Source organism: Artemia sp. Qi Xiang Cuo, chromosome 1 (assembly GCF_049724085.1).
Source record: "Artemia sp. Qi Xiang Cuo chromosome 1, ASM4972408v1, whole genome shotgun sequence".
NCBI lineage: Eukaryota > Metazoa > Arthropoda > Branchiopoda > Anostraca > Artemiidae > Artemia > Artemia sp. Qi Xiang Cuo.
The window spans coordinates 80,901,294-80,928,187 of record NC_142794.1 but is presented as its reverse complement, the minus strand read 5'-3'; the positions used below and the strand labels follow the sequence as shown (position 1 = coordinate 80,928,187).

Genomic DNA, 26,894 nt, shown 5'->3' with positions numbered 1-26,894 from the left:
AAATAGCAAACTCAGATTATATCGCTAGTTCAGGGGACCAGATAGAAGCCGAAATCGATGCCTTTATGCGTCTGTTGTCACCAGACAAGCTAAAAATATTTAAAATGGAAGAGATAGCCGGGAATGTTTCTATTCCGTTCCCCCTTAAATTTTGCAAAGTAAACCACTTTGATTTTCTTTTCTAATGGTTCCCTTTTGGTCACTTGCGCTGTGACGGTCGTATCAAACTAATTCAGTATCAACTGGTGATCATTGAAGCTTTTTGAAGTATGTATGAGCTGTCTTGTGACGAAAACCAATGTGATTTTAGTATAACAGTGTAATCAATGGGGTTTAATAATATCCCAACAATTAATATTTATTCAATTTGATTATTGTTTAGCTGATAATGATTCCTGTTTTTTCGGATATCCAAGCAAGGTAAGAGGTGACTCTTGTAAATGCATCGGGGAAACCAGCTTCGCAGCCAAAAGAGGAGCCAAATGATGTTATCCCCAAAGATTTCCAAACGCCATCCCCGCTGTCGTAATTTAACGGTCCACCAGAGTCTCTATAAAATGACAATATTAATGTTAGAAAAGCATCAGGGGTGAAGAAGATATGACTTTACTTTAGAAAAGTAAAACTTTAAGTTCCACATTATCAAGGTCATATTCTGGAAAAAGATGAATTCCCGCTTCCCAGCAGCCCGCAACTGGATATCACACTGACTTACACATTTTTTGTTATTTTTATAGCTGAGAAGCACCCATCTTCCGAGTCCAAAATATAGGTCAGTGCCATAAACAGGACCAGCTCTAATCATGCTATTTCCACAAAATACGCTTTTCAACGAAAAGTAAAGAACTCCATTCAACCAAGCATGATCAGAAATAAAATCTACTGGCGGGTAAAAATCTTGCCACAGCTTACCCTGAAGGTCCAACTTAATAATTTAAGCCGTTCTTCAGATAATGCTTTGCCACCCTTTTGACAATATACATGATCATAGTTTGTCTTGATTTAGTTCAACATACACCTAAATATTCCTTGAAAGCTTCACCGTAATACCCTTAGCTTGTGTGGTAGCAGTAGTAAAATTTGTAGTAGTATGCAAGTATCACCTTTGGTATTCTTCGACATCCCCTTCAATACACGATAAAAGTTTCAACTTAATGCTACCACCCATTCCTGAAACATTACTGATACGTCCTCTTGACAACCTGTATTGACATGGTGCGTTTCAATTTAGTTCAATAGAGTTTGAATATTGCCCTAAATGTTCGCCTTAATACCCTTAGTTTTAGTAGCAGTAATAGAGGGAGCAGAAGCAGTAGCATTATGATGCAAATATTGTCTTTTGGTTAGTTGAACATTTGCAACAACAAGCCCTGTAAGTTTCAACTTCACTCACAAAACTGTTCCAAAGATATTGCTGACATGTCTTTTTGACAACTTGCAGGTGGACGGTATGTTGTGATTCAGTACCCCTTCCCTCGTAACAATTTCCTGCTATTTTCACCTTCATACCCTTAGGCATAGATATAATAGTAGTCACAGTAGTAGTATTAGTACTGTTAGTACTAAGAGTGGTACTAACAGTAATAGTACTACTAGCAGCAGTAGTATTAACATATTGTCCTTTAGTCAGTTCAAAATCCCCCTCGTCAATTCCTGGAACTTTCAATTTAATAAAACCAGACATTGCTATGACATTGCCGAGAAGCCCTTTGGATAACCTGTATATTCATACATTTCTGGAAATTTTCATCTTAATGCTCTTGGTCTTAAAAGTATATGCAATAAAAGTAGTAGTTGAAGTAGTAGTAATAGTAGTAATAATAAATAGTAATAATAGTAGGCGTGGTAGTAGTATTAGTAGTAGCATGCACGTAATGCCTTTTGGTCAATTGATCTTCCCCTTTAAAAACTCTCTGAGATTTTCAACTAAATACACATAACAATTCTTAAGATACGCTCTTTTGACAATCTGAACGCACATAACGTCTTTTGATTTAGTTCAAATTTGTCCTCAATATTCCCTCAAACTTTACCTTCAAGGGCTTATCCTTAATAGTTATAGTGTTACCGTAGTTTCGGTGGTAGTAGGAGAAGTAATAGCAGAATAAGTGTTGTATTAGTAATAGTAGTAACAGTGGTAGCAGCAGTACTAATAACAGTCGGAGCATCTTGCCTTTTGGTCAGTTGAACATCCCCCTTATGATGCTCGGGCAGTTTCAGCTTGATACGGAAAGCTGTTCCAGAAATATTGCTGATGTACTTTGACCCCTTTTTAACGCCTTTTTCGTCTTAATACTCTAAGCCTTACAAGTTTTTGCAATTGATGCATTAGTTTGAGTAGCTTAGTAGCAGTAATAGTAGTAGTAGCATTAGTAGAAGTAACAGTGGTAGTACTGTTTGTAAGGGCATACCATATGCGCTTACGTGCGCTTAATTATGCCCTTATTAGGTGCCCTTATTAAAATATGCCCTAATTAAGTTCCATCTTAATACCCGAATCCATTCTTGAGATACACCCTTTTGACAATTTGTATACACATAGTTTGTCTTGATTTAGCTCGAAGTCACCCTCAATGTTTTGTCAAATTTTCAGCTTCATAAGCATAGCCTTTATTGTGTATTATTCGTAATAACAGGAACAGCAGTTGCAGCAGTATTAATAGCAGTAGTAGCAGGTATATGTTGGCTTTTGGTTAATTAAACATCCCACTAAAGATTCCCAAGAAGTTTTCTCTTGATACGGTAAGCGGTTCCGAAAATATTGCTGCTATGCCCGTATCAGTATTCTCTATGCCCACCGTATGTTTTGATTTAGTTCAATTTTTCCCTGTATGTTTTCTCGGATGTTTATTTCAATATCCTCAGTGTTGGTAGTTCTCGCCACAGAAGCAGTAGTTTTAGCAATGGTAGTAGTAGTAGTAGTAGTGGTAGTAGTAGTTGTAGTAGTAGTGGTAGTAGTAGTAGAAGTAGTAGGAGTAGTAGTAGAAGCAGCAGTAGTAGTAGTTGCAGTAGAAGCAGTAGTAGTAGTAGTAGTAGTAGTAGTAACAGTTGTGGTAGCAGTAGAAGCAGTGGCTGTTGTAGTAGCGGTAGTAATAGCGTGCAGATAATGCATTTTTAGTTGTAGTAACGGTAGTAATAGCGTGCAGATAATGCATTTTTAGTTGTAGTAACGGTAGTAATAGCGTGCAGATAATGCCCTTTTGGTCAATTTATCATCTCCCTTATCCTTTCTAGAAACAGTCATTTCTGAGTTACGCCCTTTTGACAGCTCATATAAACATAACGTGATTTGATTTAATTCAACACTCCCCTTCAACATTCCTTTAGAGTCTTGCTTGAATGTCCTCCGTACTCTGGGTGAGTAAAGGGTCGATCATGCATACCTTTCTCAATAATTAATTAGAAAAAACTTTCCGAAAAATAAGTTTTTCAAAGAAAAGTAAAGGCCATTTTAAACTTAAACTCAGCAGATACAAATACCTGTTAGAATCCAAACTCAAAATGACCAGAAATTAAAAAAAAAATCTTTCATTTAAAGAATAAATGAAACCCAAAACGAACACGAATTAAATAAACAATCATAGCAAAAAACATACAACAAGTAATAATATAAATGAATAAATAGATATTAAAGCAAGTAATGCTTAGATTGAATATGAAAATCAAGCTTAAAAAAAAACAAAAAACATTTTGCTATTGAAGTATAAATGAAACTTAAAACGAACAGAAATTAAAAAAAAACAATCAATGCAAACAAACATACAATAGATAATAATGTAAATGAATAAATAAATCTTAAAACGAATGAAACTTAAATTGAATATGCAAATCAAGCTTGAAACGAACAAAAATCATTACAAACAAGAGTTTGGGTATCACCTCCTTCTCTCACACCAAAAGTCTAAGACCTACTGCATCATTGCCGCTTTACTGAAAACCAACTTTATTACAAATATTTTCTTTTGTACTTAATATTGAAAATAAACATAAAAATTAGAGTAAAATGTTGAACTGATGAGCTTTCAGCAATTAATATCATCATACATCAAATATTCAGTTTAATTTATTAGTTCTTTCTAAAGTTGTTGAAGAGGAATATAGTTTCACTACAAACAAGAGTTTGGATACTGCCCCCTTCCTAAACTGTAAATTAATTAGAAAAACTTTTTCCACAATATAAGTTTTTCAAAAGGTAATGAACCCCATTAAACCAAAATGAGCAAAAATAAAATCAAATAATCTACCAAGCGTGAAACTACCACAAATCAGCATCAATAAATAAATGAAACCCAAAACGAACAGAAATTACAATAAACAACTCGGCTATTTATTGTAATTTCTGTTCGTTTTGAGTTTCATTTATTTATCGATGCTAATTTGTGGTAGCTTCACGCTTGGTAGATTATTTGATTTTATTTTACTAATTTTTGGTTTAATGGGGCTCTTTACTTTTCTTTGAAAAACTTATTTTGTGGAAAAAGCTTTTTTAATTAGCGTAAGGGGGGGGGGGGTATTTGCGCTCCAATCTCCTTTGAATCTCAAAAACTGAACTAGAACTTTCGATTTCCAATCAAATGAGCCCTCTCTGAAGTTTTTACGAGCATCCCTTCCTTAAGAACTATATATTCCCCCCAGGCATAACTTAAAACGCCCGCCCTCGGGCCCAGGGGGGATGTCTCGACCCTGGAGCTTTTGTTATATGGTCTTTGAACTATTCTTTAAAAAATGGCTATCTCAATTTCTTATCACATGGGTTTGAGAGAAAAAGGCGTGGAGGAGGGGGGCCAGGTGCCCTTCAATCTCTTTTTACTTCTAAAAAGTGAACTAGAACTTCCAATTTCCAATCAAATGAGCCCTCTTTGAAGTTTATACGAGCATCCCTTTCATAAGAACCATATATGCCCCCAGGGCATAACTTACAGCGCCTGCCCCTGGGGCCTGGATGGTTGTGTCGACACCGGATTTTTTTGTTATATGACCTTTGAACAATTTCTAACAAAATAGCTGTCTCAAAACTTTTATCACACGCATTTGGGACAAAAGGGCATGGGGGGGGGGGGCTTGTTACCCCCCAATATCTTTTGACGCATAAAAAGTGAAATAAAACTTTCAATTTCCAATCTAATGAGCCCTCTCTGAAGTTTATACGAGCATTCCTTCAATAAAAACCATATATGCCGCCAGGGCATTACTTATAACCCTTGCCCTAAAGACTGTGGGGGAGCGTCCTGCTGCAAGATATAATTTCCAGAACTCTCAACTACGTTGAACAAATGGCTATCTCAAAATTTGGATTGGATGTGTTTGGGGAAAAGGTGGCCGTGAAAGGTGGGGGTTAGTTGCCCTCCAGTCACTTTCGACTATTAAAATGGGCACTAGCCCTTTCAATTTCCAATCGAACAAGCCTTTTTTTAAGTTTTTACGACAACAATTTCTATAAAAACCTTATATGCCCTCGGGGTATAACCTAAAACCCTTGCCCTGAGGGCTGTGGGGGAGTGTCCTCCTCAAAAACATTTTTTATATCAGGAAATCAACTACGCTGAACAAAATAGCTATCTTAAAATTTTGATGGGATGTGTTTGGTAAAATGATTGGCGTGGAAGGGGTGTTAGGTGCCTTCCAATCACTTTTGACTATTAAAAAGGGCACAAGCCACTCGAATTTCCAATCGAATGAGCTTTTTTCGAAGTTTTTACAACAACTCCTTCGATACGAAATGCCCTGGTCTAAGACCAAGAATCCAAAATAAATAATACATTGTGCCAACATCGTTATACTTAGGCAGCGTTGTTGCGCTGCCTATGATAAAAACCTATAGCCTACTACGTCATTAGTGCTTAACAGAAAACGAATTATGTTACAAATATTTTTTTTTTCCAGTTCCTGCAGTATTGAAAATAAAAATAAAATTACAGTGAAATAAATTCTTGAACTGATGGATCTTTCAACAATTAATATCATTATATTATCATTAATTAATATTCAATTTGATATTGTTTATACTTTCCAAGACTGTTCAAGAAACATTCAGTTTTCAGTAAAGCGCCAATGACACATTAGGTCTTAGACTTATAGTGTGAGAGAAGGAGGCGATGCCCAAATTCTTGTGTGTAGTGATTTTTCGATCGTTTCAAGCTTGATTTGCATATTCAATATAAGTTTTACTCGTTTTAAAAATTGATTTATTTATTTACATTAATATCTACTGTATGTTTGTTTGCATTGATTGTTTTTTTTATTTTCTGTTTTTTTTTTAAGTTTCATTTATACTTCAATAGCAAAATATTTGTTTTCGTTTTAAGTTTGATTTTCATATTCAAACTAAGTATTACTCGCTTTAAGATCTATTTATTCATTTATATTATTACTTGTTGCATGTTTTTTTGCTATGATTGTTTATTTAATTTCTGTTCGTTTTGGGTTTCATTTATTCTTTAAGAGTAATTTCTGGTCGTTTTGATTTGAATTTGACCAGGTATTTGTATTTGCTGAGCTTAAGTTTACAATGGCCTTTACTTTTCTTTGAAAAACTTATTTTTCGGAAATTTTTTTCTTAATTAATTTTAGTTCGTTTTTGATTGCAGAAAGTTTCAAGTTTTTAAAAATTCCTTAATTCAAAATCAAACTTTATAAAAAAAAAATCAAATGTTCATCAAAGTATTAAAACGGGTATCAAAGTAACAATATCAAAATGAAAAAATGGGTTTGTGTCAGAACTAGAACTTTCAATTTCTAATCAAATGAGCTCTCTATGAAGTTTATAGGAGCATCCCTTTCATAAGAACCATACATGCCTTTAGGGTATAGCTTAGAACGCCTTCTCCTACTAGCCATTAATAAAATGGCTATCTCAAAATTTTTACCTCATGCATTTGGGGGGAAAAGGACCTGGGGGGGGACTATGTGCCCTCCGATCACTTTTGACTCTTGAAAAGTGAACGACAACTTTCAATTTCCAATCAAATGAGCCCTCTGTGAAGTTTATACGAGCATCCCTTCCATAACAACCATATACCCCAAGGGCATAACTTACAACGCCTACCTCCGGGCCCTGTGGGGCTGTCTCGACACCGGTTTTTTTTTTAATCTAAACGTTGAACCATTTCTAACAAAATGTCCATCTCAAAATTTTATCTGACGAATTTGGGGGAACAGGGGTGGGGGGAAGAGGCTAGCTCCCCTCCAATCCTTTTTGACTGGCAAAAACTTGATTACAATTTTTTATGTACAAGCAACTCCCCCTCCTTGGAATTTTCTGAGACTATCCCTTATTTCGAAACCTTGTAGTCCCACAGGGCATCACTTGATACTCCTGCCCCGGGCCTTTTAGCGCCTTGTCGACAACGGAGTTTTTGTCCTCTGATTTTAGAAGTATTTTTAACAAAAAGTTTATCTAAAAATTTTATCGGATGCATTTGGCGAAAAAGGTTGGGAAAGGGGGCTAGCTGCCCTTAGATCACTTTTGATTTATAAAAAGTGAACTAGAACTTTCAATTTGCAATTAAACAAGTCATTTTTGAAGTTTATACGAGCATCCCTTCCATAAGAGCCTTATATGCCCCCAGGGTATAAATTACAACGCCTGTCCCCGGGCTCTGGAGGATTGTGTCGACCTCAGAGCTTTGTTATCTGACATTTGAACTATTTTTAACAAAATGGCTATCTCAAAATTTTTATCTGATGCAATTTCTATCTCAAATTTTCTAGCAGATATATTTGTTGAAAAAGGGCCTTGGGAGGGCTAGTTGCCCTCCGATCACCTTTGACTATAAAAAATGGCACTAGAAGTCTCGATTTCCAATCGAATAAGCCCCCTTTGAAGTTTATACGATGACCTCTTCTATGTGAAGTGCCTCTGGGAAAAAAACAAATGGAGTGTGGGGGAAGGCTAGCTACCCTCTGATCACTTTTAACTCTTAAAAAGTGAATTAAAACTTTCAATTTCCAAGCAAATCAGCCCTCTATGAAGTTTATAGGAGTATCCCTTCCACGACAACCATATACACCCCCAGGGCATAACTTACAACAGCTAAACCCGAGCTCTGGGGGGCTGTGTCGACACTGGAGTTTTTGTTATCTGAACTTTGAACTATTTTTAACAAAATGTCTATCTCAAAGTTTTTATCTTATGCATTTAGGGCATGGAGAGGGGTGGCTATTTGCCCTCTGATCTCTTTTAAGTCTTAAAAAGTGAACAAGAACTTTCAATATCCAATAAAATGAACCCTCTCCAAAGTTTATACGAGCATTCCCTCTATAAAAACCATATATGCCCCCAGAGCATCACTTACAACGCCTGCCTCCGGGCCCTGGGGGATTGCTTCGACACAGGAGATTTTCTTATCTGACTTTTGAACAATTTTTAATGAAATGGCTATTTTGGAAGTTTTATCGAATAGGGTTGGGAAAAAGGGGTGTGTGCGGGAGTGGGGGGTTGGGGCTAGTTGCCTTCGGATATCTTTCGACTCTTAAAACGGAAACTGGAACTTTCAATTTCCAATCAAATAAACCCTCTCTGAAGTTTATACGAGCTTCCCTTCCATAAGAACTATATACTCCCCCAGGACAACACTTACAACGCCTGCCCCTGGGCCCTTGGGGTTGTGTCGATGCCTGAGTTTTTGTTATCTTACTTTTGAACAATTTTTAACTTAATGGCTATCTCAAAATTTTTATCGGAGCAGTCAGAGAAAAAGAGGTGTGGGGGGGCTAGTATCCCTTCAATCTCTTTTGACTCTAAAGAACTGAACTAGAACTTTCAATTTCCAAACAAATGAGCCCTCTCTGAAGTTGTTACGAGCTTCCCTTCCATAAGAACTATACACTCCTCCATGGCATAACTTACAAAGCCCGCCCCCGGACCCTTTAGGGTTGTGTCGATGCCTGAGTTTTTGTTATCTGATTTTTGAAATTTTTTTAACTTAATGGCTATCTCAAAATTTTATTGGAGCAGTCGGGAAAAAAGAGGCATGGGGGGGGCTATTAGCCCTCCGATCTCTTTTGACTCTTAAAAATTGAACTGGAACTTTCATTTTCCAAACAAATGAGCCCTCTCTGAAGTTTTTACGAGCTTCCCTTCCATAAGAACTATACACTCCTCCAGGGCATAACTTACAACGCCCGCCCCCGGACCCTTTGGGATTGTGTCGATGCCTGAGTTTTTGTTATCTGACTTTTGAACAATTTTTAACTTAATGGCTATCTCAAAATTTTTATTGGAGCAGTCGGGAAAAAAGAGGCATGGGGGGGGGGGCTAGTAGCCCTCTGATCTCTTTTGACTCTTAAAAATTGAAATGGAACTTTCAATTTCCAATCAAATGAGCCCTCTCTGATGTTTATACGAGCATCTCTTTCATAAGAACCCGATTTCCCCCAGGGCATAACTTACAAAGCCTGCCCCCGGGCCCTTTGGGGTTGTGTCTATGCCTGAGTTTTTGTTATTTGACTTTTGAACAAGTTTTAACTTAATGGCTATCTCAAAATTTTTATCGGAGCAGTCGGGAAAAAAGAGGCGTGGGGGGGCTAGTAGCCCTCCAATCTCTTTTGACTCTCAAGAGCTGAACTAGAACTTTCAATTTCCAATCAAATGAGCCCTCTCCGAAGTTTTTAGGAGCTTCCCTTCCATAAGAACTATATACTCTCCCAGGGCATAACTTACAACGCCTGCCCCCGGGCCCTTTGGGGTTGTGTCGATGTCTGAGTTTTTGTTATCCTACTTTTGAACAATTTTTAACTTAATGGCTATCTCAAAATTTTTATCAGAGCAGTCGGGAAAAAAGAGGCCTGGGGGGGGGGATAGTAGCCCTCCGATCTCTTTTGACTCTTAAAAATATAAATGGGACTTTCAATTTCCAATCAAATGAGCCCTCTCTGAAGTTTATACGAGCATCCCTTTCATAAGAACCCGATTTCCCCCAGGGCATAACTTACAACGCCTGCCCCGGGCCCTTTGGAGTTGTGTCGATGCCTGAGTTTTTGTTATTTGACTTTTGAACAATTTGTAACCTAATGGCTATCTCAAAATTTTTATTGGAGCAGTCGGGAAAAAAGAGGCATGGGTGGGCTAGTAGCCCTCCAATCTCTTTTGACTCTCAAAAACTGAACTAGAACTTTCAATTTCCAATAAAATGAGCCCTCTCTGAAGATTTTACGAACTTTCCTTCCATAAGAACCATATATTCCCCCAGGGCATAACTTACAGCGCCTGCCCTAGGGCCCGTATGGGGGGCTCTGTTGACCCCGGAGTTTTCGTTATATGTCTTTGAACTATTTTAAAAAAAACGGCTATCTCAAAGTTCTTATCAGATGAGTTAGAGAAAAAATGGCATGGTGGGAGGGGGGGGGGTTAGATGCTATCCAATCTCTTTTGACTCTTAAAAAGTTAAATAGAACTTTCAATTTCCAATCAAATCAGCCCTCTTTGAAGCTTGTACGAGCATTCCTTCCATAAGAACCATATATGCCCCCACGGCATAGCTTGCAAAGCCTGCCCCCGGGCTCTGGGAGGTTGTGTCGACACCAGAGTTTTTGTTGTATGATCTTTGAACTATTTTTAACAAAATGGCTATCTCAAAATTTTTATCGGGTGCATTAGGGAAAAAAGGGCATGGGGGGAAGGGGGGGCTGGTTACCTTCCAATATCTTTTGACACTTAAAAAGTGAACTAGAAATTTCCATTTCCAATCAAATGAGCCCTCTCTGAAGTTTATGCGAGTATTCCTTCCATAAGAGCCATATATGCCCACAGGGCATACCTTATAACCCTTTCCCCTTAAGACTGAGGAGGGGGGATAGTCCTACTCAAAGATATAACTTCCAGAGCTTACAGCTACGTTGAACAAAATGGCTATCTCAAAATTTTGATTGGATGTGTTTGGGGAAATTGTGGGCGTGGAAGGTGTGTTAGTTGCCTTTCAATCACGTTCGACTATTAAAAAGGACACTAGTCATTAAAATATCCAATCGAATGATCCTTTTTTGAAGTTTCTACGACAAAGCTTTCTATAAAAACCTTATTTGCCCCCTGGGCATAACTTTCAACCCTTGCTCTCAGGGCTCTGGAAGGGTTTTCATCCTCAAAGACCTAATTTCCAGAATTGTAAACTACGTTGAACAAAATGGCTATCTCAAAGTTTTGATTGGATGTGTTTGGGGAAAAGGTGGGCATGATAGGGTGGTTAGTTGCCCTCCAATCACTTTTACCTATTAAAAAGGGCACTAGCCCTTTGAATATCCAATCGAATGACCCATTTTTGAGGTTTCTATCACAAAGCTTTCTATAAAAATCTTATATGCCCCCAGGGCATAACTTACAACCCTTGCCCTGAGGGCTGTGGGGGGAGTCTTCTCCTCGAAAACATAATTTATGATTGGAAATCAACTACGTAGAACAAAAAGGCTATCTCAAAATTTTAATTGGATGTGTTTGGGGAAATGGTGGGCGTAGAAGGGGTGTTAGTTGCCTTCTAATCATTTTTGACCCTTAAAAACGGCACTAGAACTCTTGATTACCAATCGAATGAGCTCCCTTTGAAGTTCCTACGACGACCCCTTCCATATGAAGTGCTCCTGGGAAAAAAAACTATTGGAGCCATATGGCATTACTATAGGAAGGCTATAGCGTCGCCTCTGATATATACATTATGTAAACAATGAACGAAATGCTTAACTTACAGCTCTTGCCCTAAGGGCTGTTGGAAGGGGGGATAGGGGTGACATCCCCAAGAGTATAATTACTGGACCTTTCAACAATGGTGAATGATATAGGTGTCCCAATGTTTTGATAAGATGTTTGTTTTTGGAAATGATGGGTGGGGGGGGGCTGGTTGTCCTCATATCACTCTTGACTCTTGAGAGGGGTATTGTAACTTCCAATTTCCAATCAAATGAGCCCCATCTGAAGTTTATACAACGACACATTCCATAAAAGCTTTCATGCCCCCAAGGCATAATTTACAACCCTTGTCCCAGGGTTCTGGGGGTTTAAGTCAACCTTGAAGGCGTTGTTATAAGTTCTTTGGAATATCATGGTTGCAGCGGCAGCTGCAACCTAGTAAAGAACGAACCAAAGCTCATAGTAATCAAAAGTTGACAAATGTGTTTTCCAAAAAAGTGTCTATTGAGAAAAAATTCCCTCTGACACTGAATCAGGAATGGTAACTATTGCTTTGGTTAATCTTAGAAGTAAAAGTTTATTGCAAAAAGAAATTTACGGTGATTTCGAAAAAGAGCCTGAAACCCCTTGAAAATGTCGTCAAATCAAAATAAAAAGTGCACCATTAGAATCAGCATGGTCCAAAACCTTTTGTAGGATAATTACAGTCCCCCACCTTGAACAACAAGGAAAATGACTTTTTTGCACGGGTAACACGGATCTGTCTCCCTTTTTTTCTTTTTTTTTTCTAGCAGGGCTAGGGGGTGGCCAGAGCATCATAGACAGGCGTGTAATAGCTCATTCGAAATAGAATTAAATTTGTAAGTGCCCTTTTTAAGTGACCAAAAAGATTGGAGGGCACATAGTCCCCCCCCGCCCTACAGGCCCTCTCCCCCCAAACTAGTTCCATGAAAATTTAAGATGGCTATTTTGTTTAACATAGTTCAAAGGTTCAATATATATGGTTTTGATGGCGACATGGCCCTCCATAATCCCTGAAGACGGGCAGTATGTGGTATCGAGTGTGTCGATATTATGCGTATCGGTATCGTGCGTATTGGTATCGCATGTATCGTATTGAGAATATCGGTATCAGTATCCGCTGTTGTTTTTTTTCAGTCATTCTCTAGGCTCATTTTTTAAAGCATTGTCCCGGCAAGGTGTCATGGTTGCAGCGGTAGCTGCAACCTAGTAAAGAGCGAACCACCGCTCATAGTAAAAAAAAGTTAAAAAACACGTTTTGAAAAAAAAACTGCTGAGTGGAAAAATTCCCATCTGACACTGACTCAGAAACGTTAACTATTATTTCGGTTCGTCTTAAAAGTAAAAGTTTATTGCGAAAAGAAATTTATAGTGATTTCGAAAAAAAGCCTGAAACCCCTTGAAAATGGCGTCAGATCAAAATGAAAAATGTACCATTGGAATAAAAATGGTGAAAACCTTGAACAGGGTTGTTACAGTCCCCCTCCCTGAACAACAAGGAAAATTACTTTTTTGCATCGGTAGCACTGATCTGTCTCCCGTTTTTTTTTTTTTTTTTCTTCTTTTTTTTTCAACAGGTCTAGCGGGCTATCAGAACATCACAGAGAGATTCTTAATGGAGCATTCAAAAGCTATTTCTCATATCTACGTGCTTTTTATAAATTCTGCCATCTGCAAGTTCCATATGGCCCTAAAATGGCACTTTTTGTGCTATTTTTTAAAGGGTGGCTAAAGCAAGCTACCAGAACATAGCTCATATAAAAGATATTGCACATATCTACGTCTTTCATATAAATTCCACCATCATCAGGTTCAAATGGCACTAAAAACGGCACTTTTGGTGTCGTTTCTCAAGTGGAAAAAATGACTGTAAAAAAAAAAAAAAAATGATTTCCTACAAAATGTTTTGCTCGAATTCAAACAAGTAAACAAAAATCCAATTTTTTTTGTTGGAATTGTGACTTGCTTATTGAATTCAAACAAGTCACAAAAAAATCCAATTTTTCTTTTGGAATTGTGACTTCGTTATTGAATTCCAACAAATTATTGAAATCATTAAGATTTCTGTACTTTTCAGTAGAAAAAAAAAATGCAATTTTAACCGTAAATAGGTTATATCAATCAACACGGTTTGAACTTGGTTTGAAGCTTCTTCTTCAACAGTAGTTTGAAGCTTCTTGAATATCGTTTTAAATTCGACTATAGGACGATTGAAAGTAATATGTTCAGTATAAGTTCAATTCAAATATTTGAATTATCGCAGAAAAAGGGGAATGCTAATTGAATTTTGAGTATAAAAAGATAATTATAAAAATAAGAAGATATATTTGTACTTTGAAATAAGTTGAGCTTTCTTGACTACAAAATGAACAGGTAGAAATTTATGTCCAAGAATCATCTTTTAACTTTTACAATCACTTTTTTTAAATACATTTTTTGTGAGTTTCTGTAGGTAGAACATTTTTTTAAGATGCTACCCTAATCTTAACAGTACTAACGGTGAAAATATATTGCTTTCTGAATTCAATTTTTTCTAATTAATAACGAAAATCCTTTTGTGGGAACAACTTATGTTTTTGCGATGAACGTCTTTTTTGTAATGAGACCCAAAAAGCAGTAAAAAAAAAATTCTTAAGTATTAAAAAAGCAAATATCATAGGCAGCGCAATCGCGCTGCCTAAGTGAAGAACGATTTTGGCACAATGTATTATTATTATTATATTTTTTTTTGCTCATTCGATTGGACATCGGAATGGCTAGTGCTCTTTTTAATAGTCAAAAGTGATTGGAGGGCAACTCCCCCCCCCCCCCGCCCACCATTTCCCCAAACACATCCAAGCAAAAGTTTGAGATAGGCATTTTCTTCAGCGTAGTTGATTTCCAGATAGAAAATAGGTTTTTGAGGAAGACACTCCCCCACAACCCTCAGGGCAAAAGTTTTAAGTTATGCCCTGGGGGCATATAAGAACGATGTTGGCACAATGTATTATTTATTATTTTTTTCCTTTAGAGTAGTGCACTTCGTATCGAAGAAGTTGTCGTAAAAACTTCGAAAAGGGTTCATTCAATTGGAAATTAGCGTGGCTTGTGCCCTTTTTAATAGTCAAAAGTGATTGGAAGGCAACTAACACCCCTTCTACGCCCACCATTTCCCGAAAAACATCCAATAAGAATTTTGAGATAGCCATTTTGTTCAGCGTAGTTGATTTCCCGATAGAAATTATGTTTTTGAGGAGGAAACTCCCCCATAGCCCTCAGGGCAAGGGTTGTAAGTTATGCCCTGGGGGCATATAAGGTTTTTGTAGAGAGCGTTGTCGTAGAAACTTCAAAAAAGGCTCGTTCGATTGGAAATTCAAAGGGCTAGTGCCCTTTTTAATAGACGAAAATGATTGGAAGGCAACTAACGTCCCTCTCACGCAGACCTTATTCCCCAAACACATCCAATCAAAATTTTAAGATAGCCATTTTGTTCAACGTAGTTGAACGTCTTGGAAATTAGGTCTTTGAGGATGACAAGCCCTCCCCCCGCACAGCCCCCAGGGCAAGGGTTGTAAGTTAAACCCTGGGCAGATAAGGTTTACATAGAAAGTTGTTGTAAAAATTTCAAAAAGGGCTCATTTGATTGGAAATTGAAATTGCCCTTTTTAATAGTCAAAAGTGAGTGGAGAGTAATTAACCCCCCATCTCTTACGCCCACCATTTCCCCAAACACATTTGATCAAAGTTTAGAGATAGCCATTTTGTTCAACATATTTGAAAGTTCGGGCAATTATGTAGTTAAGGATGACAAACCCCCCGAACCCCCAGGGCAAAGGTTGTAAATTATACCCTGGGGGCATATAAGGTTTTTACAGAAACCTTTGTCGTATAAACTTCAAAAAAGGCTGATTTGATTGGAAATTCAAAGGTCCTGTGCCCTTTTTAATAATAGAAAGTGATTGGAGGGTAACTAACCTCTCTCTCACGCCCACCATTTCCCAAAACACATTCAATCAAAATTTTAAGATAGCGATTTTTTTCAACGTAGTTGAAAATTCTGGAAGTTGAGTCTTTGAGGATGACAACCCCCCCCCCCACCCCACAGCCCTCAGGACAAGGGTTGTAAGTTATGCCCATGGGGCATATAAGGTTTTTATAGAACGCGTTGTCGTAGAAATTCAAAAAGGGCTTATTCGATTGGAAATTAAAAAGGCTAGTGCCTTTTTTAATAGTCAAAAGTTATTGGAAGGCAACTAACACCCCTTCCACGCCCACCATTTCCCCAAAAACATCCAATCAAAATTTTGAGACAGACAATTTGTTGCACGTAGTTTAAAGTTCATGAAATTAAACCTTTGATTAGAACACTGACCCCACAGTCTTCAGGGCAAGGGTTATAAGCTATGCCCTGGGGGCATATAAGTTTTTATTGAAATCATTGTCGTAGAAACTTGAAAAAGGGCTCATTCGATTGGAAATTCAAAGGGCTGGTGCCCTTTTTAATAGTCTCGAAATTGATTTGAGGGTGACTAACCCCCCTCTCATGCCCGCCTTTTCCTCAAACACATCCAATAAAAACTTTTAGATAGCCGTTTTATTCAACGTAGTTGAAAGTTTTGGAAACTGGGTCTTTACGGATGACAACACATCCCCCCCCCACAGCCCTCAGGGCAAGGGTGGTAAGGTATGCCCTGAGGGCATATAAGGTTTTCATAGAAAGCGATGTTGTTGAAACTTCAAAAAGGGCTCATTTAATTGGAAATTGAAATTGCTAGTGCCCTTTTAATGGTCAAAAGTGATTGAAAGGCAACTTACCCCCTTCTCACGCCCACCATTTCCCTAAACACATCCAATCAAAATTTTGAGATATTCATTTTGTTCAACTTAGTCGAATGTTCTGGAAATTTGGTCTTTTAGGATAATAACCCCATCAGAGCCCTCAATGCAAGGATTGTAAGTTATGCCCTGGGGCATATAAGGTTTATATAGAAAGTTGTTGTAAAAATTTAAAAAAGGGCTCATTTGACTGGAAATTGAAATTGCCCTTTTTAATAGTCAAAAGTGAGTGGAGAGTAATCAACCCCCATCTCACGCCCACCATTTCCCCAAACACATCCAATCAAAATTTTGAGATAGCCATTTTGTTTAATATAGTTGAAAGTTCTTAAACTTATGTATTTGAGGGTGTTAGCCACCCTCAAAACCCTTAAGGTAAGGGTTGAAATTTATGCCTTTGGAAAATATAAGGTGTTTATAGAAACCGTTGTCGTAGAAACTCAAAAAGGGCTCATTCGACTGGAAATTGAAAAGCCTAGTACCCTTTTTAATAGTCGAAAGTGATTGGAAGGCTTGGCATATTTATAGTAAAGATCGATGTAGGTACAATGTATTATTTGTTGTTGTTGTTGTTGTTGTTTATACTAGGGCACTTCGTATCGAAGGAGATGTCGTAGGAACTTCAAAAAGGGCTCATTCGATTTAAAATAGAAAGGGCTGATGCCCTTTTTAAGAGTCGAAAGTGATTGGAGGGAAACTAATCCCCCTCCCACACCCACCCTCCCATTTGCCTTTATGTTTAAAAACTGAATATTACCTTAAGATTAAATCGAAATGCACTGTGTTAATGCTAATTCCCAATAAGGCATCTCAGCAGTATCCCAAGAACGACTTTTATTAAGAACGGCTGATGCTCTTTTTAAGCCCTGAAAAAATATTGTACCCTGAAAAACATGTATTGTTTTGTGAAGTATGGATAATGAACTTTATGTTATAGACTGAAAGTTTGTCTTAGCTGTCAAGGTTGTTTGCAGAATTTCTTAAAGCTGTCTTATCTCCCCTATATCGGTGATAATTAGAAATTATATTAAAAATAAATTTTCAATTGAAACTAAGAAGTGACATTAAAACTTAAAACGAGCATACATTATTCCGTATAGATGAAAAAGATCATGGCAGCATTGTTTCTGAATTAAATTTTAATAAAAAATGAACAAAGATTAATTTAAAAAAAAAATAAAGTTTTTCCGAGGGAAGTAAAGAGCGAAGTTGAAACTTAAAACGGACAAAAACTATTATCTAACAGCCTATTTAACATATATTAATATAACTAGTACAAATAAACCAACTAATTGTGTTTCCCTATGCTTTTAGGATTATACAAAACCAGCGGTTTACTGAAAACAAAAAATAATATGGGAGTTTGGTACAGTAAAAGCAAACCAATTAAGGACACTTTTTATAGACTAAAAATATTATTAATCCCCTTTAGGATCAATCTCTTTTAAGATAAAGCAACAATCCATTTTAGGATTTACTTTATTTTTGTACGTTTAATTTGGTATCACTTCTGCACAATGGCTCAGTTCAATGACTGGCACTCGTTCTGGTTCTGAAAACGACATGTCATGATTAGTTTGCATAAAAGGTCGAAGTAAGACCATATTGATAGTATTAGGACTATAGACTAGCTTTAGAATTTGTATCATAGCTTGAAATTCACTCTTGTATAGAGAGAAATAATCGGATTTCCAGAGTTCATATCATGTCTTTACTATCTTATTTGATCTTCATTTCAAGTGATACTAAAGCATATTTCTTGCAATTTAAGACTGTATATTATCCACTATTGGTATTATAGTTGGTGAGAGCAAAATGCTGCTTGATAAATTAATCCAATATTTCTGTATGCTGTTCAATTCCTTTGTAGTAATTAACAAATATTTAGTTTTAGGTTTATGTTTTTAAGATAATTTTAATTGTATACTGAAATTTACGAATGTCGCAACTAGTGTAAGACTATGAAAAGTTTTATAGATCTGTGTGGTCTTGTCAATCTACATACTCACTCTTGACTCTTAAATTAATAATCCTGTTTTTAATACATGAATTTTGGCTTTTTAGTTAAGCGCTAGATTTGCACAATCCTAAAAGCATGGAGAGATGTAATCGGTTTGTTTATTTGTAATAGTTTCGGTAACATATAGTAAATAGGCTGTGAAGAAATGGTTTTTGGCCGTTTTAAGTTTCAACTTTACTCTTTACTTTCATCGGAAAAACTTTGTTTTTTTTAAATTGATTTTGAACAAAATGGCTATCTCACAATTTCAACCAGATACGTTTGGAGAAAAGAGGGCGTTGGGGGGGGGATATTTACCCTCCATCACTTTTGACTCTTAAAGGGGAACCAGAACTTTCAATTTCCAATCAAATAAGACTTACCAAAAGCTTACACGACCACCCCTTCCATAAAAACCTTATATAACCTTGGGGCATAACTTACAACCCGTGTCCCAAGGTTCTGGGGGTTCGTTTCAACTCCAAAGGTCTTGTTATATAATCTTTGAACTTTTTTTTTTAACAAAATGGTTGTCCCAAAAACATCCAAAAAGTCTATTGGATGTATTGACGCGATGGGAGGCGGGGTGGAGGCTAGTTCCCCCAGATAGCTTTTGACTCCCAAAAAGGGCAGTAAAACCTTATATTTCCAATCAAATGAGCCCCCTCCAAAGTTTATACAACCACCCCTTCCCCCGCTCATTATATGTTAATAATGGGCAGCTAGTATAACTTATAGCCCTTGCCCTGAGGGTCGTGGGGTGTTGTCATCTGGAAAGACATAATTTCTTGGCTTTTTAACTACGCTGAAAAAAATGACTATCTCGAAATTTGAATCTGATCTGTTTGTAGAAATGACTCGCGTGGGGGGGGGGCTGGTTTCCCTCCAATAACTTTCGATTACGTAAAAGGGGACTAGAACTTTCGATTTCCAATCGAATGAGCCTCTTTTAAAGTTTCTACAACAACTCCTTTTATACGAAGTGCCCTGGTCAGAAAAAAGGCCAAAAAAATAATACATTGTGCCATCATCGTTCTGCACTTGGGCAGCCCATGATATATCAATAGGTAAGTCAACTAACTGAAAAGTTGAAGCTTTTAGCATTAATATTCAAATTTTTTAATAATTAAACGATATTACCAATATTTTATTACAATATATAGTGAAAATAAAATTGTGAAAAACAATTGCGATATAGTGAAATATATTTGTGAAAAAAGTGGCTATCTGGAAATTTGAATCTGATTTGTTTGTAGAAATGACTGGCGTGGAGGGGGGGGGGCTGGTTGCCCTCCAATCACTTTCGACTATTGAAAAGGGCACTAGAACTTTCAATTTCCAATAGAATGAGCCCCTTTTAAAGTTTCTACAACAACTCCTTTTATACGAAGTGCCCTGGTCAGAAAAAAGGCCAAAAAAATAATACATTGTGCCATCATCGTTCTTCACTTGGGCAGCGCTATTGCGCTGCCCATGATATATCTATTGGTAAGTCAACTAACTAAAAAGTTGAAGCTTTTAGCATTAATATTCAAATTTGTTAATAGTTAAGCGATATTACCAATATTTTATTACAATATATAGGATTTTAAAACTAGGATATATTGATTTTGGCTTGTGTATGTTTGAAATCAATGGCTCATGCATCTCCCCCATCCCCCCTTCGCTTCAAAGAAAAGAATTACGCATTGTCATTTTCTTCAAGCATCACTGTTAGTCATCCTTTATAATATGGGCCTTTTCATTAGTTGAAAACCTTTAATAGTTAATTTATAGCCTTGGGTTTTTCATATCTATTAGTTTTTTTTTTTTTTTTTTTTTTTTTTTTTTTTTTTTTTAAGAAAATTTTGCTTGGTTTTAAAACTGAAAATACAAAAGTGCTGATTCCTAAGACATAGCCAAAAACAAGTACGAAATGAAGAAACGACATAGTTACAATTTCTTTTCATATTCACAAATGCAAAATAAACACATGAGTTTTATTCAAATTTTGTATATAAATCAGCTCTTCTTTGTAGATTTTTTTTTGCAATTTCTACTGTTTTATTTCCATTTAGTGTTTTAGCCCAACTTTTTCTGATAAAATGACAAGATGAGAAAAACTTAAAAAGAAGATTTTGGTATTATTGCAAGTAGAGTTAATTTTTCTATGAGTTTCTTCGTTTGCCTCCTAAGCTTGTGTCTTGAAAAAAAAGAGCTGGATTATGGCAAAAATAGATTGAAAACACTTGAGAGAAATTCGTTGAGTTGGGATGTTCTGGGGAATGGGGTCTTAAATCCGGATTATGATGAAGGAACTATGGAGGATTTTCCAGTGGTCAAATATAGATTTCCACTTGATATTGGAAATAAACCTACTTTGTGGACCTATGGGTCCACAAAGTTTGAGCATTTTACATTTGAATTGTCCAGGTCTTTCTAGTTCATTTAATTATTTAACAGAATTATGTAAGTTTTCGTAGTTGGATGTGCTTGCATTGAATGAAACGTGGTTTCGTAATCATACAATTAGTCTACTTGAAATTGATAGTTATGACAGTGTGATGCAGAATAGGGAATCACGATTACATGGTGGATTGGCTTTATATTGCAGGAAGAATATTACAATGTAAATACGGAACGATCTACGTGTGAATAAAGAGATGGTTTTTGAATCAATGGTGGGTGACTCGTCACTGGACAAAAGGTGCGGGGATACCGCAGTAGAGCAGGTGGTGGAGTTTAAATACCTTGGAAATACAGTTGAGAGAACGGGATCTAGCGAAAAAGATGTGCCGTCGAGGATTGGACAAGCCAGTGGAGCTTTTAATCGACTAAAGCCAGTTTGGCGATCGAAAAAGTACTACACCAAACTGAAACTAAGGCTTTTCAACAGTAACGTCCTCTTGACCCTTTTGTATAGTTTCAAATGCTAGAAACATAACCAACAACAGGAAAAGAGCATTCTTGCATTCGAGAACAACTGTCTTCGAAGAATATTAAACATCGACTGGAGAGCACATGTAACAAACCAGTCAGTTCGATCTATGTCATGCCAGCCCCTGGTAACAGATGTCATCCGCCAACGAAGATGGCGTTACTTGGGGCATGTTACCCGTATGATGGAGGATAGACTTCTTAGAACTCTACTGGAATGGCAGCCGCAGGAATCCCGTAGAAGAGGAACGCCGAAAAATACATTTCGTTGCACCTACCAGCGGGACCTCAAACACATCAATACGACGGTCCAGCCCCAGTGGGAAAATATATGGGCAGCAGCACATATGAGGGATGATTGGCGGCTCTTCTTCGATGCCCTGGGTGCCTCTGGTGGTACAGGAGCAACTAAGGTCTAAGGCAAGGTGGGTGAACTTTGTAAGTCAGGAAAAAGTTTCTTTGTGGTGGTTGTTTATCGACATCCATTTGGAAGTGTGCAGGAATTTAGTGATTTGTTGGAGCGGCAAATGGATAAGTTGTCAGGTTCAAATCGCTCATTTTTTGTTTGTGGAGACTTTAATCTTGATCTATTTTCAGTAAATATAAACCCGAGAGTTCGAGATTTTTTAAATATTATGTTGGGTTACGGTTTAAGACCGACAGTTAATGTATGCAGTCGAGTGACTTTGCGCTCGGAATCACTTTTGGATAATATATTTGTTAATGTGAAGTATGATTTTGCTGAAGTTATTTTAAATGATGTTTTTGATCATTTTGGTGTTCTTGTTGTTATTAGAGAGTTTGGTGTTCCTACTGCTATGAATATACCACCACAAATTTCTGCATTGAAAATGGATGCTGAGGCTCTCAACATATTCAGAAGAAAATTAAAGAACACTCAATTTGACTTTTTAGAATGTAGTGATCTACAATTGAATGAAAAGTTTTCATTGTAGTATTCAGAATTAACTAAATTACTAAAAGAAAGTTGTACAGTTATTAAAAATCGACTTTTCATGTTACCCCTAGGAAACCCTGGGTCACTAGAGGACTGATGAAGGCCATATCAAATCGAAGACTGCTTTATAAATATTCTATAGTGTCTCCTGAGGCGAAGGTGAGATATAAGAAATATAATTGTGAACTCAATAAACTACTACGAATAGCGAGAATTAATTATTATAGAATGAGTTTAAAAAAAGTTCAGGTAATCCCAGGCAAACGTGGAAAGTAATTCAGTCTGTTCTGATCCCTTCTAAAAGTTCAATTTTACCTGAAAATTTCAACACTGATGATTCAATTGTAGGTAATATGTGTGACCATTTTTCTATTGTTGGTAAACGGATAGCGAACTCCAGAACAAAATTTTCTGAGGATGGAACATACCACCAGTTTTTACCCAAGGAAACTGATGTATCTACATATCTGAAACCAGTGACTGTTAGTGAATTACGTGCCACATTATGGAACATGAGAAATAATGCTTTGGGTGCTGACTTCCTTTCATTGCGTGAACTTAAGTATGTTTTCTCAGAAATATGTGACCAGGTTTTGGTTTTATGTAATATGTGCCAAAAATTTGGTGTTTTCCCCAATTTGATGAAGATTGCTAAAGTGGTTCCGCTTTTTAAGGGCGGAGAAAAAAAATTTCTGCCAGTTTTATCGAGAGTTTTTGAAAAAATTGATTAGTGGCAGGATAGTTGATTTACTTGAGAATAAAAAGGATTTTAGTAAAACTCAATTTGGATTCCGTAAAGTAATGTCGACAGTTCAAGCTCTTCTTTTTCTCACGACTTTTGTGAACGATGCTCTGGACCCAAGGTGGAAAGTTGCATCTGTTTTTTTGGACATTGTGAAAGCCTTTGATGCGGTGGACCATGGAATTCTTATGGTGAAGCTGAGGAATTGTAGCTTTCGTGGTATGTTTTATCGTCTATTGGAATCTTTTCTCAAAGATCGAAAACAGTTTGTCAGTGCTGGTGAAATCAAATCGCAAGTTGAATTCGGTGTCCCTCAAGGGTCCGTTTTGGGGCCACTACTGTTTCTTATATATATTGATGAATTGTGAAATGCTATCATAGGACTGTCTTTTGATTTAAAATGTAGTGATACTGGAGCATCAAAATCTATTTTGCCTTATTTTGCTGATGACACGCATCTAACTGTTGCTGCAAAAACCGGGGAAATGCTTATACAGAATCTTCAGACTGGCATGTAAAACATTGGAAAATGGATGAGGGTTAACAGACTTCAGCTAAACCATACGAAATCCATTTTTTAATGTACGGGAGAAGTAGTAATTACTATCTTTGGATTGACAAAATACAGTTCGGTGAAAATATTTTACCTCGGGAAGTTTGTACAAAGTATCTAAGGGTTAATTGTTGATGAGTGCCTTAACTTCAAAAAGCACATTTCATGTGTTAGTGGTAAGGTTGCATGAAATGTTGGGATGATGAGGAAACTGAAGCACTTTTTTCCAAAACATATTATGAGATTGCTTTATTTTTCTTTTGTTCACCCATACCTTCCATAGGGTTCTCTTGTGTGGTCAAGTACGTTTTTAACTTACCTTCGTCCCCTTAGAAGTTTACAAAATAATGCACCACGGGTTTTAACTGGAGGTTATCATAATATGTCTGTTAGACATAGATATAATCAAGTAAATGTAATAACGATTGCTGGGCTATTCCGTTTTTATAATGCTCTTTTCATGTTAAAATGTACACACGCGTTATTACCTGAGTGTTTCAGGGAAATGTTTACAAGTGTTGTTAATTTCCATAATTAGTCAACTAAAGCATCAACACTAGTTCGGCGACCTCAGGTTATTAGATGGCAATCCGTTTTTTCCTTAAAACATGTTGCCCTCGGGTGTGGGAACCATTACCTCAGGTAATTTTAACAATTGATGAGCTAAATGAATTTCGTAGTCAAACAGTTCGTGGTAACGAACTGTAAGTAAGGAGCGACCCGGCTCAATAGTAACCGAAAGTCTAAAAAATGGAATTTTGATACCAATAGAAACATCAAAAGAATCAGATTTTAATTGTGATTTCAAATATATAAGTTTCATCAAGTTTAATCTTACCCATCAAAAGTTACGCGCCTGAGAAAATTTGGCTTATTTTCAAAAAAGGGGAAAAGACCCTCTAAAAGCTATAGAACCTTAATGAAAATCATACCATCATATTCAGCGTATCAGAGAACTCTACTGTAGATATTTCAAGCTCCTATCTACAAAAATGTGGAATTTTCCATTTTTTGCCAGAAGAAAGATCACGGATATGTGTTTATTTGTTTATTTTTTGTTTATTTTTTCCCAGGGGTAATCGTATTGACCCAGTAGTCCTAGAATATCGTAGGAGGGCTCATTGGAACGGAAATTAAAAGTTCTACTGCCCTTTTTAAGTGACCAAAAAAATGGAGGGCAACTAGGCCCCCTCCCACGCTCATTTTTTCCCAAAGTCGCCCAATTAAAATTTTGAGACAGCCATTTTGTTCAGCATAGTCGAAAATCTAATAAATATGTCTTTAGGATTACTTAATCCCCCACAGTTCCCAGAGGAAGGGCTGCAAGTTATGAACTTTGCCCATTGCTTACATATTGTATTGGTTATTGGGAAGTATACAGACATTTTCAGGAAGGACTGGTGGTGGAGGGGCGGGAGGAGGGGGTTACTCGGGAGAATCTTTCCGTGGAGGATGTTTCTTTGGGGTAAGGGACATTTTTATAAAGGGGGCGCCGGATTTTCAAGCATTATTTAAAAAACGATCAGAAATTAAATTAAACAAAACAAGTTTTTTCAACTGAAAGTAAGAAGCAACATTAGAACTTAAAACGAACAGAAATTATTACGTATATGAGGGGGTTCACCCCGGGTCAATACATCGCTCTTTACGCTACAGTTTTTTTTAGTGCTTTCAAAAGAGCTATCTATTCTAATTAAACGGCCTTTGTGATTCAGGGGTTTGTGAATTAAACAAAATTTTAACTTTTAACGTAAAGAGCGTGGTATTGACTAAGGGGAGAACCCCCTCATATACGTAATAACATATACGTAATAAAAAAAAACTATAAAAAAAAACGAGCGATACAGCTCAATAGTAATCGAAACTTTTAAAACGGAATTTTGATGTCAATAAATGTATCAAAAGAATGGGCTTATAATGCTGATTCTAAATATATAAATTTTGTTAAGTTTAGTATTCCTCATCAAAGGCTAAGAGCCTGAGAAAATTTACCTGATTTTTTAAAGAGGGGAGAAACATCCCCTACAATTGAAAGAATTTTAATGTAAATCACACCGTCAGATTCAGCGTATCAGAAAACCCTATTACACCGTTTTCAAGCTCATATGTGCAAAAATCTGCAACTTTGTATTTTTTGCCAGAAGAAAAATTTACGAATATAGAAGTTCGTTACGTAAGTTAATTTGTAAATTGCGTCAGAACCATATTTAGAGACAGCCATTTAGCAAAAGAAAACTACATTTTTTATGCAAATTTTGTTCACTTATTCAATGACGGTGAGCCAAAATAAAAGCTGCATTAACTAAAAAACGATCAGAAATTAAATAAAAAAACAAGTTTTTTAAACTGAAAGTAAGGATCGACATTAAAACTTAAAACGAACAGAAATTATTCCGTATATGAAAGGGGCTGTCTCCTTCTCAACGCCTCGCTCTCTACGCTAAAGTTTGACTTTCTCACAACTCTATTTTTGTTAAACAATAAAAAACTTTAGCGCAAAGAGCGAGGCGTTGAGGAGGGGACAGCTCCTTTCATATACGGAATAATTTCTGTTCATTTTAAGTTTTAATGTCGCTCCTTACTTTCAGTTTAAAAAACTTGTTTTTTTTTTATTTAATAAACTAAAAGGACAGTTTTTGTCTACATATGAATTTTAATCCCTGCTGAGCAAACTTTCTCTCGAGTGATTGTGATACTTTTCTTTGGGAGGGTGACGAGGAGATAAAATATAAGAATGATTTTTAATTTTGTATCTTCGGTATCCAATTAGGTCGTGAAATTTATTAGAAATTAATTTATTTCGCTTATTTTATTAATTTATTTATTTTATTATTATTATATTTTTTTTTGGAGGGGGGGGAGCCTAAGAATGGCTGGTAGTAATTGTGTATGTAGGGTTTTGTAAAGGGTGATGTCTGTCCATTCAAGTTTAATAAACTACGGTTTTGTTGTTAATGTTTTTTATTTCCTTTCAATAAAGCCTTTTTTCCTCTAAAAATGCTTTGTAATTTCCTCTCCTGTTTGACAACAAACTTCAAAACTTTGAAATATATACCAATAAACGTGAATTTTTCATTTTTTAGTTTACCACACCCCTCCTCCTCCTTCCTTGTTATCTGTGAAAAGTTATGTAACGTTTCAAAGTTCTTTTTTATTCACTTGTGGAACACTTGGTTGGCCGCTCAGAAATTTTATTTTGTTAAATATAGCCCCAAAGATCCTATTTTCTTTGCTTGAAAGAGTCGATCCCATGCCACTGCATGGAAATCTTAA

At 36.6% G+C, this 26,894-nt stretch overlaps 1 protein-coding gene across 1 annotated transcript in view; it reads right to left on the bottom strand.

The window, feature by feature from the left end:
- Nucleotides 1-259: 259 nt before the first annotated feature.
- LOC148956787 (brachyurin-like) overlaps nt 260-26,894 on the bottom strand; it is a 625,076-nt gene continuing 598,441 nt past the window's right edge. The window contains exon 6 of the mRNA XM_089087334.1: nt 260-548. Coding sequence (XP_088943460.1) covers nt 379-548 — 170 coding nt within the window. The 3' untranslated portion in view covers nt 260-378. The remainder of the gene's footprint in view (nt 549-26,894) is intronic.